This window comes from Bos javanicus, chromosome 10, assembly GCF_032452875.1.
Source record: "Bos javanicus breed banteng chromosome 10, ARS-OSU_banteng_1.0, whole genome shotgun sequence".
Taxonomy (NCBI): domain Eukaryota; kingdom Metazoa; phylum Chordata; class Mammalia; order Artiodactyla; family Bovidae; genus Bos; species Bos javanicus.
In genome coordinates this window covers 29679094-29696146 of record NC_083877.1, presented here as the reverse complement: position 1 = coordinate 29696146, position 17053 = coordinate 29679094, and the positions used below count along the sequence as shown (strand labels likewise).

General features: G+C 46.9%; 1 protein-coding gene across 6 annotated transcripts in view; it reads left to right on the top strand.

Moving 5' to 3' along the window:
- The first annotated feature begins 1037 nt into the window (after positions 1–1037).
- SCG5 (secretogranin V) overlaps positions 1038–17053 on the top strand; it is a 55427-nt gene continuing 39411 nt past the window's right edge. For 3 of the 6 annotated variants that reach the window (XM_061430688.1, XM_061430687.1, XM_061430683.1), the window contains exons 1-2: positions 1092–1200; positions 2709–2941. In XM_061430688.1, the coding sequence (XP_061286672.1) occupies positions 2716–2941 (226 nt within the window). In that variant the 5' untranslated portion in view covers positions 1092–1200; positions 2709–2715. Of the gene's footprint in view, positions 1201–1638; positions 1760–2708; positions 2942–17053 lie in introns of those variants that run through there. The other 3 variants (XM_061430684.1, XM_061430686.1, XM_061430685.1) reach the window with 3 other exon arrangements.

Genomic DNA, 17053 nt, shown 5'->3' with positions numbered 1-17053 from the left:
TTCAACACAAAGGCAGTCAATTATAATGGCATTTCTGTTTTTCCAGGCACAAAATGAAGATAATAGTGAAACAGTAAAGTAAAATTTAGAATTGGAAAAAGCCCTCATCATGTGTGAATAATAAATATTAAACTCCAGCATGGTCTTTAAGCCTAGAACCAATGGACAATATATTTGTTATTTTGTATTGTTAGCATCCACTGAAATAAAAAGCTGGAAGCATAAGAGCATCCACAGAAGAAAAGGTGCTAGGAAGGAGGTTGGCTTCAAACTAAAAGGTCATGGATGAATTTTACAGGCCCCCTCTTCATTGCGTAAAATTGCTGTAGATGATAATGGATTTGGGGACAGAACAAGGATACAGAATTCTGGATTCTAACCTCATCAGGGTATTCACTCTGGGATCTCCAAGTACTTTACTCATCCCCAGTCTTGATGAAAGAAATTGAAATACTTATATTCATCCTATGGTTTTACATTTCAATTCTTGTGTTTGAAAAGAATAAAAATGGATACATTTTCCAATGTGCAGAGAGTATGATTTCTCTTCAGGCAAAAGAAATCTTACTTGATAGCTGGTGTGGAAGTTTAGAAATAACAATCAGAACTAATAGTCCTAGAGGTTTTCATGTGGTTTTGGTTTATCACTTTAACAGAAATTTAGAGTATCTTGTATTAAATATCTCCAAAGTTTTCCTGCTCAATGAAAAGTCTTCTGAAAGCACTCAATATACAAAACCTTTAATGATCACTGCCATCATTAAAGGTTCTTAAGGCCTCAACTTTTGTCTCTCCTATCAGTGCCCCAGTGCCTGTTTCCTCTTAAAGCTAAAAGACGTTTAAAAAGTTGAAAGGTGGCAAAATGAAAGGTGTGCTATTGCGAATGAAGGACAGAAGTGGGGAGGCAATCTAGCACGTTGTTTAGATAATTGCTTGAGAAAAGGTTCATTACTTCCATAGGGGTCGACAGAGGAAGGGGGCGTCGGGGAGATGTGTATGTGGAATGCGTGGCCGGAAGGCCCCCGGCTTCTGGGTCGCCTTCTGGGGAGTCCTGGCCAGGCAGCCTCCACCTGCTGGAGGAGGGACGGGGCGGGGCTAAGACGAGGAGGGAGGTGACGCACGAGCGACCCACATCACCCCGCTTCTCGCCCGACCCCCACCGAGGCCCAGACCGCGGCAGGCTCCTCCGATTGCAGCTCGGTGAGTCCTTCGCTGATGCCAGCTTAGACCTCCGCCTGACGCTCACCCGAGACCGACGGGTTCTTCGCGATCGGGAGTCGGGGAGGGCGTCCTGCTGAAATCCTTGAGCCGGAGGCTGGGGGCAGACAAAGGATGGGTAGAAAATCGGAGGGTCGGCTCTAAATGAGAGGGAAAGAGTCGGGTGGAAGAAGGTTGGGTAGCTCATCAGATCTGAACGATGTTGGCTGGGGGTGTAAATGAAACAAAGACATCCTGCGTGCAGAGCCGGGGAGGGAAAGACGGAGATGGCCGGAGAGGCGGATCCCTGCCTTTTGGTCAGATTGCCGGCTCTGCTGTCTCAGCTCTTTGTAGAACAAGGTTTTACATCTGAGAGTGGCTTCTTAAAAGCCTTTCCTTTACAGAAATAGAATTGGGGGGTTATAAATATTTCCTTTTCAGGGGAGAAATGCACGCCGCCTCCATCTCCGCCGGCTCCCAGAGAAGGATGGCAGAAGAGGGTTTGCAGGGCCCCTGCCTGAGATGTCCGCCCTAAGGTCCAGCAGCTGCAGAAGGAATCTGTGTGAATATTTGTTCTCTTGTTCTGCAGGCTTCTGGTTGCATAGGAGCCAATGTTCAGGACAGGTTGACTCCCCAGACTTTCACCTCTTTCACTTGTTCTGTTTTCTCTCATCACCTTTCGATTCCCCCCAGTTCCAACCTCCAAAACAGTGAGGTAATATTGCCAACATAATAACAGCAATCTGGGGGTCTCTGTGCCCAGCACTGTTCTCAGTGCTCTTGCACATGCTCCCACACGTATCCTCACAGTGACCCTAAAAGACAGATGCTTTTCTCGTCCCTTTTTGCAGAGAAGGAAGCTGAGGCTTTGCCTACGATCCCCTGCTCTCATTTGGTGCAGCAAGCAGCCCTCATCTTCCTTCCCAGGTTGCAGGGCAGTGTGAGCTGTGTGTATCTTCATCCCCACCCAGGATCTCAAGTGTATCCCATGTTTGCTAAGCTAAGATGGTCTCTTCTACCAGCCCCAAGCTTTCTGTGCTTCTTTACCATGTATGTCTTCCAACGCCTTCCCATGAGCCTTTTCTTCCCCAGGACTAGAAAAGTCAAGATGTCACTCTCCCTGTCCCTTTCTCAAGATGGAAGCAAAGTTTTGTTGTTTGTTTCTGTTTGTTTCAAAGCAGGAGAGAGTGGTGGAGTAGGAATGGTGCAGAACTTCCAGAGAGCTATGACGACAATAAAAAATGACGGAACTGCCATTATAGCCTAGTCTTCCCCAGGATGTGAGGACACAGGGAACTGGCCATCTCGGACAGTTTTGTTTCTTTAATACCTTCTCACAGCTGATGTCCTGGGTAGCGTGGACACGTAAGGCCTAAGCAAACCCTTAAAAATTTTCATTGCAGTCTCTCCCTGGGTGATCCTTGAATCACTCCCTGGAGGGAATCACATGATTGCATCATCACAGTTGACGATTGTGGCCAATCGATCTGTGTGTGGTCTTTTATCTGCAGGTTAAAAATGGTCTCCAGGATGGTTTCTACCATGCTGTCTGGCCTGGTGTTATGGCTGACGTTTGGATGGACTCCAACAGCTGCTTATAGCCCAAGGACCCCAGACCGGGTCTCAGAAACAGATATCCAGAGGCTGCTCCATGGCGTGATGGAGCAGCTGGGCATTGCCAGGCCACGGGTAGAGTACCCAGCTCACCAAGCCATGAACCTTGTGGGCCCGCAGAGTATCGAAGGTATTTACTGTGTTCTGCCAGTTAGCAGTTTCTATCATTGCTGTTGTTCGGTTGCTAAGTTGTGTCTGACTGTTTGCACCTCCATGGTCTGTAGCACGCCAGGCTTCCCTGTCCTCCACTATTAGCAGTTTCTATTAGCAGTAAAATAATTAATCCATATTGAAGAAACTCCACTTTCTCCCTGTTTTCCCTTTCTTCTTATACTATACAGCATATACATGCAGACACATAAGAATATGTCCTGTGAGAACAGTGACCTTATCTAATTCACAGCTGTAGCCCTAGCATCTAGCACAAAGCCTGATACATTAGTATTTATCAAGGGAATGAAGAAACATCTAGTGTTGTCACTAAAAAAAGATTAGAACCCAGATCCCACATCTTCTCCCAAACTGATCTTTAGGAAATTGTATCTCCAGCTGCCTACCTCTGAGCTACTGCCAGCCGGTATTTGTAAAAGATCTTCAAAATGTAGGACCTAAAGGATCTGACTTGATTCTTAAGGAGGACATCAGATAAACCCAGAAGGAGCCAATGACGTACTGGCATTAAGAGTTTAGGTCAAAAACTTTAAAAATATATCTTCAAATATAACGAATGTTAATTTAATTGTTTCATGGTGGTAAGACCATTGCCCCCTTGAGTTTTCCTGAGTTTCTGGCAATATACTTTTAATACTTTTGTTAGAAAGTGGTACTTTTTTGCTTAGTGCTTTATTTATAGAGAATTGGAGTCTAGGTCTTGAGCAGCTTTTAAGAGCAGCTGCCTTATTTCCATGCCTGGCTTTATAGCTCTGATTCTGAATGTTCTCTTTCCACTGAGGTGGAGCCCTAAAGCTGGAGCGTGGTTGATTTCATTTGAACACAAGAGCACACAAGAGCACAGGAGTGGGTCTGAAGAAAACATGTGAATTCTTTCTCTGAGTCTTGTCAAAACACACATCCAGCAAATGCTATGTCCTGTGCATCAATTTTGTATAATTTTGCCTAAGTCTGTAAATTCTTACAACAGCTATCTGCCTTGGGAGTCCAGAGAATGCCATGGATATTGCTGACATATGATTCTCATTTCTGTCGTGTTACCCATAGCTCTAAACCACTGAGTAAAACTAACTCCATGGGATTGTTGTCTATGTGGCTAACATTTGATTTCAGGAATGAATTAATGCAGATGACTTGAATCAAAAGCATGCCAGCCTAGCACAGGGCTTGAGGTGGAACAAATCAGACAGAGCTTCACACCACCCCTTCTGGGCTGAATCTAAATCCTGCCCAGCACCCGCTGCCACCTCTGGCTTCAAACACACCTACCCATTTCAGACCAGCTCTTTCAAGACAGTGAATATCTGCCCCTTTAACCGTAAGTGCTGTTTAGTCACCCAGCTGTTGTCATGGAGATGGTTTCCCAGGTTTCCGTTAATCCTGGAAGCCTGATCATCTGTGCAGAAGAGAAACAGCAAATCCCTGGACATCAGCAGCCTGCGTTTATCCAGAGCCTCCTTACCTGCACTCAGTAGCCAGCTGTTTGGCACCTGCTCTGTGCCCGCCACCGTGCAGGAGGCTCTGAGACAGCTCTGTTCTAGAGGATTCTTGTCTGGGAGTAGGGGCGAGGCGAGGTGATTACAGTGTGTCAGGGCCAGTGTTTTGACAGATATGCAGGCAAGGTGCTACCATGGAAGTGAAGAACAAAGTGTAACTTATTCTGCTTGGTGTAGATGGAGGTGGTGGCTTTAAAGAAATGCTTCTTTGAAGAAGCAATGTTTGAACTGGGTTTTGAAGTTTGAATAGGAATTCATCAGGGAATGGCAAGTGAAAGGACACAGAGATGTGAAAGTGTGGCTTAAAACAATTCACAATCAGAAACTGTGTTTATTACCCTTGGGGTAATGTGATGTTATGAGCTTCCCGGGTGGCGCCAGTGGTAAAGAACCCACCTGGTGCAAGGGATATAAGAGATGTGGCTTCCATCTCTAGTTTGGGAAGATCCTCTGGAGGAGGGCATGGCAACCCTCTCAGTATTCTTGCCTGGAGAATCCCAAGGACAGAGAAGCCTGGTGGGCTATAGTCCACAGGTCACACAGGTTGAACCTGAATGAAGCGCCTTAGCATGCGTGCTGTGTGATGTCATAGCCATGTTGGATCTCTTCTAACAGTGTCTGTGGACGGTATGAATATCAGCTTGTGTTCTAGATTTCTGTTACTGTGTAGAAATTATTAGACATTTAGCAGCTTAATACAATACTTGCTTGTTACGTCAGAGTTTCCTTTCGCCAGGAGTCGGGCATGGGTTAGCAGGGCCCTCGGCTCGGAGTCTCATCAGGCTGAAATCTCAGTGTTGACAGGAGATGCAGTGCTGGCTGGAGCTTGGGGTTCTCTTCCAAACTCATCTAGGTTGTTGGCAGAATTCAATTTTTTGCTCTTGTGGGACCAAGGCCCCTTTCTCTGGTTGGCTGTCATTGGGGTCCCTCAGGTTGGTTGTAAGCCTCTTGCAACTTGGCAGCTTACTTTCTCAAAGCCAGAGGGAGAATGTCCCTTTAGTCTGCTAATCGTCATACAGTATAATTATAGGAGTGATGGTCCCTTTATCTTTGTCATTAAGTGATAGTCCTCTATGTTCCCAGGTCCCACCCACACTTGAAGGATTCATGCAGGGCATATGCACCAGTAGGTGGGAATCTTGGGGGAGCAGGGCGGTCATCACAGAATTCTGCCTATTACAGCTTGAATGCAAACTAACGGAGAAAATAATCCAAAGACTTTAGAGGGAAGAGGAAACAAACTGACTTTTTACCTGTTGTGGACTTTGGCATTTAAGTTATTGCGTGGTCTAATGTTTTCTTATGTGAGTGTATAATTGTTTCAATTCACTTGTTTATTTGAATTGTCTCTGCTCAGATGATCATTCCTGCTAATTCCCAGGGGTCTGACAGATGCATGGGTTATCTTCCATATACCTTCAACATTTATTTTAGTATTTTGTTATGAAAGACCAAGTTAGAAAGGTTTTCTGATTTTTATAGGAAGAATACCAAGAATATAAATACAAAAACCTCAAGATGAGAGCAGGGAGGCTGGTGTGGCTGTAGTTTCAAAGTCATCCGCTCAGAGAGGCTTGCCCAACTGCCCAGTATAGCTCTCCCCATTCTCTGATATGGTGCCCTTTTGTATTTTTTAAACTCTAGCGTTTAAAAAAAATTATAATGAATGTTTATTTCCTTGCTTGTTTTTTGTCTGTCTTCCCGCTGGAATGTCAGTTCCACGAGGCCGCATGGAACATGGAACATTTTTTGTTTACTGCTTTATACCCAGACACATCGTAGGCACTTGGTAATTATTTGAAGAATGAATGTGTATTTGAATAAATATTTAAAAACTCGATGTATCTGGCAGTGGGCTGTCCGGGTGGCTCAGAGGGTAAAGAATCCACCTACAACGAAAGAGACATGGTTCAATCCCTGGGTTGGGAAGATCCCCTGGAGAAAGAAATGGCAACCCCCTCCAGTATTCTTGCCTGGAGAATTCCATGGACAGAGGAGCCTGGAGGGCTACAGTCCATGAGGTTGGAAAAGAATTGGATACAACTTTGAACAACAACATATCTGGCAGCAGTAAGCATATGAGTATAGAATTTATATTCTATTTGACATCTGGGTCTCTTGAGACTTCTTCCCCAAGGAAAATATTCCATTTCTGTTGTCTCTTTTAAAAATCAGGAACTCAGTGATAATGTGCTCGTCAAAAGGTCTGTTTACTTTGACTATGACCGACCACCAGGGTGCAAGTTTCCTTCTGTGCAGGGGCGTATTGAGAAATGGAGACTTTTTGCAGTTATGGCACGAAACCAGCAGAGGGCCTACTAGACCTGAAGCATATAGATGTAAGGATGGATTCCTGAAACCTGGTACCCAGCCACCGGGTTGTTAAGCCAGTCTCCTTGTTGACCTGCTCTAGATGGTCACTGGAGAGGAATCATTTGCCCAAAACATCAAAAGGTTGGAGGTTATTTTTCACTTCTCCATAGGTACCTTAATCATGACTTAGTAAGGAATATCTTTCAACTGTGTAAATTAGTAACCCAAAGCAAAACAAAAATACAGAGTAAAGACAAACAGGCATCAACGTATTGTTTTATAGAGAAGAAAACGCGCTTTAATGGAAAGGAAAACCTGAGTTGAGTCTTTTTTTTTTTTTGGATGGTAGTTTATTTTTCCAGAGGCTCCAGCCTACTCACATGCAAAAAGCAGGTGCTATTAGTAACTGAATGAGGCCAGCCTTTTCTCACTTTGTGGAGTATCAGGAGCACAGCTGCAGTCTTTACTGGCCTTCCCTGGTATTACTGTGGATGATTCACCCAGTGAGCAGTACAGCTCAGCAGTGCTACTGTGCACCTTGCATCTCAGCAGCGTCCCCAAGCTCAAATCGGCTCATTGGTCAAAATGACATAGATAAGTGGCTACTGTTGTTATATTTTCCCCAGAAACAAGGAAAGCCACCAGCTGTCCAAGAGATTAGTTCAGAGAGCCGTTAGCTATGAGGTAGAGATGCTTGGGAGTCAGAAGTGGCTCTGCCAGCAGACACTAATGTTAGCTTTTGATGAACCCAATCAGAAAATGTGCTTCCGTTTTCAGGATAGCAGCCTCAGGTAGAAAGGGGTCTGCTCAATGCCACAGGTTCATTTCCCCCTACCCTCCTAGACCACCTGATAACACCAGATATCAAACCACTGAGGGATTTATATATATTGGCACTTCATGGATCCCAAATAAATTTAAACTAATAATGCCAAACATAAAAATACCAAAATTCCTTTTCATAACGCTAAATTTGGGGCTTTAATTTTTTTTTTACTTTAAAGAGAACAAAAAGTGTTTACTTAATAAATGTCAGGTAGAGAAAGAATCCGTAAGGTAAGGTTTATTTAAAGGGGTGGATCCTAAGGAGCCTCTATTTCATCAACCTCTGGCCTCGTAAAGGAACCGCAGTGCCTGCATTTGACCACAAGGGAGCACCAGTTGCCTCCTATTTGAAGGTTGATGGAGGTTTAGTTGCTAAAGCATGTCTGACTCTTGAGACCTCAAGGACTGTAGCCCACAAGGTTCCTCTGTCCATGGGATTTCCCAGGCAAGAATACTGGAGTGGGTTGCCATTTCCTTCTCCAGGGGATGTTCCTGACCCAGGGATCAAACCCTAATCTCCTGCATTGGTGTGGTCTCCTGCATTGTAGGCGGATTTTTTACCGACTGAGCCACTAAAGATGCAGGTTGGAGAGAAGAGTCTTAAACATTGATCAGCTGACCTGAGCCTCTCAATTTCAGGTTAGCCTCTGTCTGCAGTTGGAGGAAGGGGTGGGGGCTGAGACAGATATCTTGACTATAATCTGTTTCTAGGTTATCCTCATTCTGGGGGAGCCAGTGAGAGCAATGGGCTTGCAGGGTTGTCTTTGAGTGCAGCAGGGCCTCCAGTTTGGCTCATGTCCTTTGGGGTTCTGTTGAGCTCACCCTAAATTCAAATCCTTAATATTTCCCTGGATGATTTTCAGTTTTTTGTCTTAGGCAATGACACCAATAGTGATAAGAAATTGAAAAGGAATAGGGGGAAATTTGTTTTTTTTTTTCTGGTGGTAGGGGAATAAGGAGATAAAAATGATGACTTATTTTACTGTTGCTTTTAAGGTGTCCTGGGACATCCAGGTGTAGGTGTCCAGATGGCACTTAGATGTATATGACACAGGAGAGCTCTTTGGGTGAAGGAAGGGGTTTGAGAGCCATTGTCATATTAGTGGTAGCTGATGTCATAGAAATGGATGAAGTTTCTTGGTCAAGTATTAATTAAGAAGAGCAGACACCTGAGAAAAAGCCTGGAAGACTCCATTTATAGGGTCAGGTAGAAGAATCTAGAAAGGAAACCCAGAAAGATTGGGCATTAAGGAGAACCAGACAGGTACAGTGTAAACAAAGAATGAGAGTTTCAGGAAGGGGCCATGGTCACTTTGTCAAGATTAGCAGAGAGTTTGTATGAAATCAGGACCACTGGTGCAGAGTGTACCCTGAGTGTAACCGCCCTGAAGTTCCTGGGACTTTGGGTGGAACAGGTTCTGCAGAATAGTGGGAGCCAGAAACCACAGTGTGGGAAACAGAAGACACGGTATAGAAGCTGTTCCCGAATGTCGGGCTATGGGGGAAGACTGTGAAACGGTTGTGGAAGGATGAGGGGGTTGGTGATGGAGAGATGAGGAAGGTTTTTGTGTAGGTTGTTTTAGAGATTTGAACTTGTCAAAGTGCTAACTGGCAAGAGCTGATGGAGAGAGGGGCTTCCCTGGTGGCTCAGACAGTAAAGAATCTGCCTACAATGCAGGAGACACAGGTTTGATCCCTGGGTTGGGAAGATCCCCTGGAGAAGGAACTGGCAACCCACTCCAGTATTCTTGCCTGGAGAATGCTTTGGGCAGAGGAGCCTGGTGGGCTACAGTCCATGAGGTTGCAAAAGAGTCGAACATGGTTGAGCAACTGAGCATGCATGCACACACGATGGAGAGAGAGTTAAAGTTACGGGATGAAGGGCAGATGACTGATGGGTAAATGTTCCTGAGGATATGAGAGGAGATGAAACCAAGAGCTCAGGTGGAGGCCGGGGTTTAGGTCTTTCCACAACTGGGAAAAAAGGGAAGAAGCAGAAGTGTGTCGGGATGCAGTGAAGTTCATGATTTGTTGTTGTTATTGTTGTTCAGTCGCCAAGTTGCATCTGACTCTGCAACCCCATGGACCGCAGCATGCCAGGCTTCCCTGCCCCTCACCATATCCCGGAGTTTGCCCAAGTTCATGTCCATGGAATCAGTGATGCCATCCAACTATCTCATCCTCTGTCTCCCTCTTCTCCCTTCAATCTTTCCCAGCATCAAGGTCTTTGCTAATGAGTCGGCTGTTCATGCTCACCCCCCACAATCACTCCCTCAATTCAGTTGAGGAGGGCAGGTATTCTTTGCCACACTGTACAGAGGTGGAAGGCAAAGTTCAGAGAAGTGACTTCTCTAGGGATGCAGTTCGTATTTGAACGTGGTTCAAACACACTAGACCCTGGTGTACCCTTCTTCTATTCTGGTCTGCTGTACACAGCATGCTACTTCTTAGGCTAGTTGATTAATGGTATGGTAGAGCACAGGCTTGATCTTGGGCCAAACTGGGAAACAGATTTATCTTTAGGGATAATCCTTGTTCCTGGGCTCATTGTTGCCCTTTCTTTGAATTTGCTGCTCCATATAGACTGCCTGTGAAGTGGCATTTATGATAAACGGCTGCTTCCCTTCCCCACCAAACTATGAGATCTGCAGGAGCAGATGCAGGATCTGACCTGCTTTTTCTGTATGCAGGGCCTAGACGGGGCTGGGCATGTAATTGATGCTCACGAAACATTTTTTGAAAGAACCTCTCACAGTATGCGTCCTAGAAACATTGACCTCTGAGATGTCAGCAGGTGAAACTGGTATTATTTTAGCTCAGATCATCTAGCCTGTAAGTATATTTTGAGCATTTAACCCTGACAATCCAATACTCACTGGCTTTCCTCCTACCCGCTTATTTAGGATCTCAGATCCTCAAAGTGTCTTAAATACATGCATGATCCAGAACACAGAGGACTGGTCCCTACCCCGGGGCACTTACCCATGTTCCCCTCTTTCCTCTCCTTGTCCCCTTCAGCTGGGCACCACCTCATCCTCCAGACTCCAGTTGAGCAGTTGCAGCCTCAGGGAGTCTGTCATAAAGTGTTGGGTGGCGAGGATAGGAGGAGACCCCTCTGAGTACCTTGTGTCCCTAAACCCTAGAGAGGTTTAGGAAAACAGAGCTTTCCATTTTATTTCTCACTGTTCCCAACAACCCCCTACCCCACCCCCACCGTGCTCTCCATAGATTCACAGGAGAGGTTGCATAGGAGAGGTTGCACAGAGAGACATGCCTACCTGGGCATCAGGCACCAAAGGAGTGAGGGTGGAAGGGGCTTCCCTGACAGCTAAGTTGGTAAAGAATCTGCCTGCATGCAGGAGACCCCGGTTTAATTCCCGGGTTGGGAAGATCCGCTGGAGAAGGGATAGCCCCATTTCCCTCCACACCCCCACTGCCCATGAAGGCAGAGCTTATCCCTGCCTCTGGTTGGCCAGCCAGACTCCTTCCTTTAGTTTGAGCTTTTCCCCAGGAGGTATCTCATTCCTGGTGCACACAGGCTTCTGGTGGGTGTCCTCCCAGACACGCTGTCCCATCTGAAGCCCAGAGCAGGTTCAAGCTGGGACCTCGACCTCGTCCCACATCACCTGAGACTCGCCATCTGGAGAGAGGGTGTGGCAACGGCAGCTGCTGAGTCACGGCAGGGCGTGATGTCCACAGATAATGGGAAAAGTGGGTCACACACGTATGGGAAATGGGAAAATGGTAACCAAATCTTACATAATACTCTATGGTTTGCAAAAAATCCTTTCCTGATCCCTGTCTCATTTGATATAACCTTTCTAACCGTTAAGAAAAAAAAAAGATGTTGCCTACACCGCTTGAGCTTTTCAATTTAGCTGGCAAGCCAGCTGTGTTAGGTTTGATTGCATTTCTCCAGCCAGCTGTCTTCCATCCCCATCGACTTGGCTAATCCTGTGATATTTAGCTGAGAAGCTGTAATGATGCTGGGAGTGGTGGTAAACCACAGGCGAGTTGGGGCAGATGGTGTTCCCAGGATAGGAAGCTTCAGAAAGCAAATTGTCTGACAAAACTGCCCTCTTGGAACAAATTTGTGCAAATACCTTGGGCACCGTGGTCATAAAGAAAGCTATGGAAACCGGCTGGGAGGGTTTAGCAGATCCCAGCATGGCACTACAGTTAAAAGTAAGCGTGACTTTCACCCATGGCAGGCCGTGGGATTGGAGTAGCAGAAGGGGCACGTGGTGTGGATGGTGGGGGATGTGGTCACCGTGGAGCCAAGCAGGAAGAACGGTGAGGCTCGAAGCCCAGGGGTTTGGGTCCTGGCTCAGACCAGCTGCGTGGCACTAAGTCAGTCCCTTAAACTCTATGAAGCTTAGTTTCCCAGTCTGAAGACGGAGGTGAGCTACCCAGACCGTCTCTCGGGGTTGATATAGTAGTCATGTTAAATCAGGTATATAAAAGTGTTTGGGGCACTATGAAGCTTTACTCATAATGGGAAGTACCACTGTCATGGCCGTTACTGCTTTCATTCAGCCGTATGTATTTCCAGGTGTAAATGGCTCCAGGGCTGGAAGATGGTATGTCTGCAGTGGTATCCTATGTTTCCTGTTCCCCATGTCCTTGACTTGGCCTGGGGAAAACTGCCTGCAATAGTTAGACTTGGAGGAACCAGTTGACCTCTGGCCTTATGAACTACTATGCCGCCTGTTAGTGTTACCTTAGGAGTTAGGGTCTGTGTCTGCAGTGAGGATGGATGGTTTCTGAAAACCAGTAAAGAGTAACTTTTCCATACTCAACAGTGCTCTGTTCTGCTTCTTTTCTGGGTGGGTATATAAGCCTTGTGTTTGGCTGTGACGTGGGTTATAGAAGCATCTTAAAAGTCAGGAAGACTGGCTGTTAGTCAACTGCTGCGCCAACAGCATGCCCATGTGCATGTAGGAGACGCTGATGTGAGGATGGTGTGCACATGGGTTGGAAAGCATATTCTCAGGGGCTTGAGAGGAGGCTGTCTACATGTCCATGTTTCCATGGACGTGACTGGCAGGCCATGATCAGTACGCTTCCCCTGAACCATGCATTCTATCAAAATGCCATTTAACATATTTCCATTTTTATTAACTTTCTAAGTAATTATTGAGTGCCTACACATTCGGGCTTCCCAGGCGGTGCTAGTGGTAAAGAACCTGCATGCCAACACAGGAGACAAAGGAGACGAGTGCTCGATCCCCGGCTTGGGAAGATGCCCTGGAGGAGAGCATGGCAACCCACTCCAGCATTCTTGCCAGGAGAATCCCATGGACAGACGAACCTGGCGGGCTGCAGTCCACGGGGTTGCAGAGTTGGACACAATTGAAGTGACTGAAGTGACTGAGCAAGCATGTTACCACGAGCCAGGAACTGTGGCCTGGACATTTGCAAACCAACCAACATACATCTAATGTATTTACAAAGGATCTTTGTGAACTAGTTAAGAGTCAGCCATTATCTTCTAACCTATTAGTAAAGGTTAAACTCTCACCTGAGGGACTGAGGCGTTTTCCCGAGAACCGGGGCTGCGGCAGGACTGGACAGGTTTTCCCCTCACTTTCGCATCCCTGGATGCGTTTTCCATCGGCGCTTCAGTCTCAAGGTCTCCAGAGGAATGCGTGTGTGCTGAGTCACTTCACTCGTGTATGTCTCTTTGCAACCCTGTGGACTGTAGCCCGCCAAGCTCCTCTGTCCATGGGCTTCTCTAGGCAAGAATGCTGAAGTGGGTTGTCATTTCTACTTCAGGGGATCTTCCTGACCCGGGGATAGAACCCACGTCTCTTACGTCTCCTGCATTGGCAAGCAGGTTCTTTAACGCTGGCACCACCTAGGAAGCCCTCCTGAAGGATAAGAATAAGAGAACACAGGCAAGACCAGGAATGATGAGCTGTGTTTTCACACACCTGCTAGCTCCAGTGGGGTGGGCGGGCTAAACACAAGCTCATGTCCAAGGAGCTGCTGGTTAGTGGCTGGGCCCGTGTTCTCTTACTGTAACCAGAAGCCCTTGTTTAAGCAGCTTGAAGTCTAGGTGAGGAAAAGGGATGTAAAAATGGAAATGCACGGTTTCCACAGGCTGGGATAGAAGCTGGGAGTCCAGGATATAGTTCTCATAGTCACCATGACAGGAACTCTGTGGGGAGTAAGGTAATGTGCCCGCAGCCTGCCCCCCACCAGTTGAAAAGATGTAGCAGGCCAGTTGAACTTGAGCTGGGCTTCCTTGAGGAGGGAGCATGTGGATCAGGGGGACTCAGGTTCAGGAAGGAAGAAGTAGGAGGAAATAGACTTTTTTATCTAGATTGTGTTGAGTGCAGGATGGTTGGGGGTGGGGAGGAGGTGGCAGGAAGGCTGGACACTTTTAAGGTTGTCACTGAATTTCTTTAAGGGGATCTGGGGGGACTTAACCTGGCGGTCTAGTGGTTAAGACTGTGTTTCCACTGCAGGGGGCATGAGTTTGAGCCCTGTTTGGGGAATTAAGATCCCACATGCCAAGCAGTACAGCCAAATAAAGAAATAAAAGCTCTTAAAAAAAAAAGATTTATACAAAGAATGTTGCAAGCACCTCTGGGGACAGAGACATGTGGTCTGTGAGGCTCAGGGCCCTGAACTCCCCCAGGGAAGGACCTGCCTCCCCAGCCCATCCCCTTGTCGGCAGAGTGTCCAGTGAGCTCTCTGTCTGCTGGCAGATAGGTCACCCGAGTCTGGAGGTGCCCTGGAGGCAGCAGTGGGCTGGTGGTACTGGGTGGGACGTGGGGTGGATACTGCTTTATGTTTTGGTCAAATACATGCACACTAGGCACAGCACTGTTGGAGTCTCAGGGGCTGGAGGTGGGTGTGGCTTCAGTCACTCAGCACATGTGGACGTCAGAGAATAGAGGGAGCCTGCCTCCCACCACGCTCAGCATGGGCGGATGATCTACCTGCATACCTGCTCATTCCTCTAGCGGCTTCACTATCCTGGGTAGTTCTTCCCTTGGACACCCTAGATTGTAAGCCCCCGGGGGAGCAGACACTGACCCTTCCCAGCACTTCAGAGGACACTGATGCCCTGTGGGAGGTGACACTGTGCAGTGGGAAGACAGCTTTGGCGTGGCATCTGGCCTGAGCAAGGCAGAGCGATGCTCCCCCAGGGCCCGTAATGACTGTGGTGATAGGCCCTTCCCCTGGGGCTCCCCGGCAGGCTCAGGACACCACTGGCCCCCTCCCATGGAGGCCTGTCAAGAGTTTATCTTTGCACGAGACATTGTGGCCGAGGAGACAGTCAGTCCAGGAGACTGGCTGGCCCTGCAGAGGCTCAGGGGACCTGCCTGGTACCATCCTCCCTGTCCAAGGACTCAGCAGGCCTGTTGTCAACAAGCCCAGCCCAGTTTGGATGAGATGCGGGTGACTAACGTTTTCCCCCAGGCAGCAGGAGGGGACCGGCCGGCTGGGAGGAGTCCCTTTGCTGTAAACTACCAGAGACGCCCGTCTCCCGAGCTGAACCAGTGGGTATCTTGCTTTCTTCTTCTTTTTTCTTAATCCTTCAGCAGATGATGGGAGGGGTCATCTGTTGAGTTTGTCCAGACTCTGAATAGCCCTTGGTCACTGGAGTGTGCAAAAATATGGCAACAATGCAGGTGCTCTTGTCTGAAAATGTTTCCGAAAGGATGGGAATAAGAGCAGTTCTTCTGACAGTAAATGATGCATTATGCTAATATCAGAAGGACTTTTTTTTTTTCCTCCCCACATGTGTGGTCAGTGAAGAGAATTTTGGCAGTTGGTTCTCATTGAACCAGGTCTGTATACAGCACTCTGGAGCCCGGTCATCGCCTCTAGCTTTTTTTACAGGCAGGGTTGCAGTGCCTAGGGGTCTGGGCTGTGACGGCAGGACGTGCCTGCAGCAGGCAGGGAGTGGTCAGCCCACTCTCAGCTCTCCAGATCCAGGCCTTAAGCAGAGTAAGCTGTTGATACCCACACAGCTGTTTTTGCAGCCTGCCCGCCCACCCAGGCTTCCCGACCCTGCTTCAGGGCATTCATTTGTGGTTAATGATGAGTCAAATCTCATCCTTTACCCCCAGTTACAGCACTGAGGAGAGCACATGGTGACCATCAGCCTCGCTCCAATCTAAGCAGAGGAGCTGAGAAGCAACTAGTGGGATACATAACAGTGTTCTTTCTTTAAATGTGTTAGGGGAAGAGAGCTAAGATTTATTTTGTATCTACTATGTGCCGGATACTATATATATATGTGGTAGCGGTGGTGATTTAATCGCCAAGTTGTATCCAACTCTTGCAACCCCATGGACTGTTGCCCACCAGGCTCCTCTGACCCTGGGATTTCCTAGGCAAGAATATTGGAGTGGGTTGTCATTTCCTTCTCCAGGGGATCTTCCCAACCCAGGGATTGAACCTAAGCCTCCTGCAATGCTGGTGGGTCTCCTGCGTTGCAGGTAGATATACATATGTATGTGTGTGTGTGTAGTGTGTGTATATATATATATATGTGTGTGTGTGTGTATTTTTGTCCTCAGAAATCCTATGTGATGCTTTCCTCTTGCAAGGACAAGTTGAGGTGGAAAGTCGGTGAGTAATTAATCGGGCAGGATTGACTAGCTAAGGGGGATATGGGTCTAGATTCAAATTATGTGAGTTTGACTCTAGAGCAGGGTTTCATTCTCAGGACCTGTGATATTGGCCAGAGACTCCTCTTGTTGTGGGGCACCTCTAGATGCTGGCAGAACGCCCTTGCTTATAACAACCAGAAATGTCACCTGTAGATCATATTGCCCCCTATGGAGAACCAGTTTTCTACAGGCTTTATTATTCCTGCCACAGCACATTTCAAAAGGATATTTGGGGGTACCTTGGTGGCTCAAAGGTTAAAGCGTATGCCTGCAATGCGGGAGACCTGGGTTCGATCCCTGGGTCGGGAAGATCCCCTGGAGAAGGAAATGGTAACCCACTCCAGTATTCTTGCCTGGAGAATCCCATGGATGGAGGAGCCTGGTGGGCTACAGTCCACGGGGTAGCAAAGATTCGGACATGACTGAGCGACTTCACTTTCACTTAAAGACTCTCTAGATGGTATGGACTAATTATTTATATTAATTTTTATTATAAAAGTAATAAAGGTCATTATGGATGATTTGGAAAATCATATATAATTGCATATATTTCTATGAAAAGAAAAATTAGGTCAAACTCCTTGCATATTTTTAGGCTCCATTTCCTACATAGTATCAGATTGATTTCTGTAAATGTTCGACTAATAAGGTTGTTCTCTCTCTCTCTGTTTGTGGGAATCTTATTTCACTAGTTAACTATGAGTATTACCTTACGAACCCTTGAATTTAACAGGCACAAAAGACGTCTCTTTGTTTCAGTTTGTATTTATTTGATTACTAACAGAACTGACCATCTTTCTATTATGT